This window comes from Myotis daubentonii, chromosome 12, assembly GCF_963259705.1.
Source record: "Myotis daubentonii chromosome 12, mMyoDau2.1, whole genome shotgun sequence".
In the NCBI taxonomy this organism is placed as follows: Eukaryota; Metazoa; Chordata; class Mammalia; order Chiroptera; family Vespertilionidae; genus Myotis; species Myotis daubentonii.
The window spans coordinates 19128952-19133591 of NC_081851.1; the positions used below are offsets into that span (position 1 = coordinate 19128952).

General features: G+C 40.3%; 1 protein-coding gene across 1 annotated transcript; it reads left to right on the top strand.

The window, feature by feature from the left end:
- The first annotated feature begins 1074 nt into the window (after positions 1 to 1074).
- On the top strand, positions 1075 to 1534 carry LOC132213038 (small ribosomal subunit protein uS8-like). Its single transcript, XM_059659034.1, has one exon. It carries the CDS (start codon positions 1102 to 1104, stop codon positions 1492 to 1494), a length of 393 nt encoding a protein of 130 aa, XP_059515017.1. The 5' UTR covers positions 1075 to 1101; the 3' UTR covers positions 1495 to 1534.
- Positions 1535 to 4640: the final 3106 nt, after the last annotated feature.

Below are 4640 nucleotides of genomic sequence, written 5' to 3' on the forward strand. Positions count from 1 at the left end.
AAAATACTGTATCAACTCCAGCTCTGAGATTGGGGCTGGCTGAAAGCAGGTTTCTGGGGTTTTGTTTAGCTTCTATATTTGTCACAATATTTCAAACTGCAAGTTCAGAGGCCGGCAGCGGCAGGCGGGGAACATTGGAGTCCTCCGTCACTGAAGCAAGCAAGCCTCATGTTCGCTTCAAGCTGCCTGGCTGCCGGCCGCCATCTTGGCTGGCACTTAATTTGCATATCACCCTGATTAGCCAATGGGAAGGGTAGCGGATGTACAGCTAATTACCATGTTTCTCTTTTATTAGATAGGATTTTTAGTTTGATTCAATTATTGTTGAAGAACACACTCTCTTGCACTTAAATCCCTCTAAGTTGTGGAGGTTTGTTTTCTAGGCCAGGATGTGGTCTTGTCTTGGTACATGTACTGAAATGTGTACTCTGCTGTTGTATGGAGTTTGCTATAAATGTCAGTTAGATCTTTTGGTTGATGGTGTTAGTACTGAATTTTTGCTGATTTTTGGTCTAGTTGTTCTATCAATTATTGACAAAATGGTATTGCATTTTCCAATTATGATTATGAATTTTCTTATTTCTTCTTTTAGTTGTATCAGTCTTCCTATACATATTTTGCAGCTCTGTGGTTTGGTGCCTACACATTTAGGATTATCATGTCCTCTTGGTGGACTGACTCTTTTATTACATAATGACCCTCTCTGTTCCTAGTAATTTTCTTTGGTCTTAAGTCCCTGGGATTATTCATTTTAGATCTTTCTTCTTTTCTAATATATGCACTCAATGCTGTAAAGTTTCCTGTAAACACTGCTTTTGCTACATCCCACAAATTTTGGTAAGTTGTATTTCATTTTCATTTAGTTCACAATATTTCTAATTTTTTTTTGAGACTTCTTTGGCTCATGTTAGTTCAAATATTTGGGGATTTTTCCAGCCATCTTTCTATTGATTCTAATTTGATTCTACTGTGGTCTGAGATGGTACTTTGATTTCTGTCCTTTTATATTTGTTTTATGGCCTAGAATGTCATCTAGGTGAATGTTCCAACTGAACTTAAGAAGAATATGTACTCTTTCCACCATCTGTCCGTGCCGCCATAATGGTGCACATGAATGTCCTGGCTGATGCTCTGAAGAGTATCAACAATGCTGAAAAGAGAGGCAAACGCCAGGTTCTCATCATGCCGCGCTCCAAAGTCATCGTCCGGTTTCTGACTGTGATGATGAAGCATGGTTACATTGGCGAATTTGAAATTATTGATGACCACAGAGCTGGGAAAATTGTTGTGAACCTCACAGGCAGGTTGAACAAGTGTGGAGTAATCAGCCCCAGATTTGATGTGCAACTCAAAGATCTAGAAAAATGGCAGAACAACTTGCTTCCATCCCGTCAGTTTGGTTTCATTGTGCTGACAACCTCAGCGGGCATCATGGACCATGAAGAAGCAAGACGAAAACACACAGGAGGGAAAATCCCGGGATTCTTTTTCTAGGGATGTGATACATATGTGGAAATAAAATGCCTCAAAGGACTCTGGTGCTTCACTCAGTCGTTTTGAACGTGACAGCAGAGTGGCAGGAGCTCCTGCGGCGGTCGCAGCCTTTGTGTTATTTAGTGAATGCTGTTTCCCTGAAGTGACCAAGAAAGTCTTGTGATAACTCACTCATCACATCACACTCATGCTCAGCAGAGGATGGCGTCTGGCCCTGGATGGATGCTTCTGGGTTAGGGTCCAGGCGGTGAGGCTGTCCCTTTCTGGAGTCTTATGTCAACCCTGGAAGGAGTGGTGCCTTTCCTGTTTTTAGCTTGACAATAGTGCTCTTTTCAGGCCCTGTTGTTAACTGTCCTGAAAATACATGGTTAACTAAGACCCATCTCAAAGTAAATTTGGATGGCACGTCAGTAGCATTTTTGCAATGTGTTCGTAAAATGGCATTTTAAAAACTAGTTTTACTGTAAACCTGTCACAGCTGTATTCCTGAAGTTGAGTGAATGAGTTTTGTAATAAGTCTTTGAAATAAAGAAAGAAGAAGGAGGAGGAGGAGGAGGAGGAGGAGGAGGAGGAGGAGGAGGAGGAGGAGGAGGAGGAGGAGGAGAAGAAGAAGAAGAAGAAGAAGAAGAAGAAGAAGAAGAAGAAGAAGAAGAAGAAGAAGAAGAAGAAGAAGAAGAAGGAGAAGAAGAAGAAGAAGAAGAAGAAGAAGAAGAAGAAGAAGAAGAAGAAGAAGAAGAAGAAGAAGAAGAAGAAGAAGAAGAAGAAGAAGAAGAAGAGGAAGAAGAAGGATTCTGTTGTAGTTGGGTAAACTACTAGTATTGTTTAAATGTCAATCAGATCCAATTGATTGAGGTGCTGTTCAGTTCAACTCCATCCTTATTAATTTTCTGCCTGTTGGATCTTCCAATTACTAATAGAGAGGTTTTAAAGTCCCCAACTATAAGTGGATTTGTCTCTTTTTTCTTGCAGTTCTGTTTTTACCTCATGTATTTTTTAAAATATTGTTATTGATTTCAGAGAGGAAGGGAGAGGGAAAGAGAGATAGAAACATCAATGATGAGAGAGAATCATTGATTTGGCTGCCTCCTGTGGATCGAGCCTGCAACCCACAGCATGTGCCCTTGACCAGAATGGAACCCAAGACCCATCGGTCTGCAAGCAGACACTCTACCCATCCAGCCAAAGGGCTCGGGTTACTGCATGTGTTTTGTTGCTCTGTTGTTAGGTGCATGCATGCTAAGGATTGTTGTGTCTTCTGAAGGAACCGATCCTTTTATCATTATGTAAAGCTTCTCTTTATCACTAATAATTTTCCTTGCTCTGAAGTCTGTTTTATCTGAAATTAATTAACATGGCTACTCCAGTGTACAGGTTGAATTGTGTTTCCCAAAAAAGATGTTGAAATCCTAATCCCTACTATCTCAGAATGTGACCTTATTTGGAAATGGAGGTTGTTGCCTGTAATTAAGTTAAAATGAGGTCACACTGGAGTAGGATGAGACTTTACTCCAATATAAGTGATGTCCTTATAGAAAAAGGAAATTTAGAGACAGACAGACACAGGGAGACCACCATGTGAAGACTGGAGTTGTGCAGCCACAAGCCAAGAACCTATCAGAAGCTAGGAGAGAGTCCTGGAATAAAATCCTTCCCTATCACCTTCAGAGGGAATATGGCCTTGCTGACACCTTAACACATTTTGTACCGCATAGAAATCTCTAAGACATAGGCCAGGGACTGCACGTTTTGGGGCAAACTGCACGCTATTTAAATCATCATAACTACAGATCATAATGCACTTTAGGTGTTGTTTTTCAATAATTATAACATTTTTATTTACAAAAACAATTAAAGTTCCTAGTACTTTTTTTAACGTATGGTACTGCGTAAAACATTTTCCTCTATGAAGAGGGGCCAAACAAAATTTATGTAAGTATCTAGATTCGCTCCTTTTTCCATGGGCGGCACAAACTCTGCAGGCTCTCGTAGGAAATTTTTTCTTTCCACTCGCTGGAATACACGTAGGTTCATGCTGCTTCATATCACCTGACAACCTTTTGGGTGGATCTTTACGAGGTGCTCTCCTTGCACCCCCAGGGGAAGGGCTGGACAGATTTGTCTCTGGTTCCAGAGAGCCTTCATTATTGTCATCCGTTATCCAGTCTCTCGCCACCGATAGCAGAAACTGTTTATACTTCATTTTTGCCTGTGGATCTGTGGATTGAGGACGTTGAATTGAATGAAATGAATTGAAAAGTCCATAGTTTATAAGGTACAGCACTACTTTTTTTGTCCATTTCATCATTTTCCTTAGAATGGAACAACACGAATGGAAGTGTATCAGTTTCGTTGGTTTCCTTCCATTTTCTGAGAGAGGGCATTTCTAAAAGCGCCAGGAACTTGAAGATGAAGACTATTCAAATGACCAAAATACAATGTAACTGCAATGCTTTATGGGTTCGTGCAATTATATAGTTTTTCGTAGATTGACCTGCACGGTTTCCACCAATGAGATCGCTTCATTCGATGTGGACAAGACAGTGTGTTGACATCTAAGGTCCATAACAGATGGCGCGTGAAAAACAAGAAAACTCGTGAGTGGTCCTTAACAGATGGCACGCGAAACACGAGAAAACTCATGAGTGGTACGAAAGGTGTTAATCTTGGACTTCTGGCCTCCAGAACTTAAGACAAATTGCTGTTGCTTAAGCCACCTACCTTATGGTATTTTGTTACAACAGCACTAGCAAATTAATTCTTCCAGGTTTCTTTGAATTAGTGTTAATATGACATATCTTAGGGCTTAAGTATGCCATTTATTTTTTATTTTCTGATTTTTCTCCTTGTTTTTCATTACTCTATAGACTTTTTTCTGACTTCCTTTAGGCTACTTATATATTTTTTTGGAATTCTGTTTTGATTTACCGATAGTGGTTTCTTTTAGTGTATCTCTTTTTAGAGCACTTTGGGGGTTACTTTAAGTATTCTATTATCCTATCTAATAAAAGACAAAAAGAGTAATTAACCGTACCTCCACTACGCTTCCCATTGGCTAATCAGGGTGATATGCAAATTAACTGCCAACCAAGATGGCGGCCGGCAGCCACACAGCTGAAGCGAACAGGAGGCTTGCTTGCTCCAGTGAT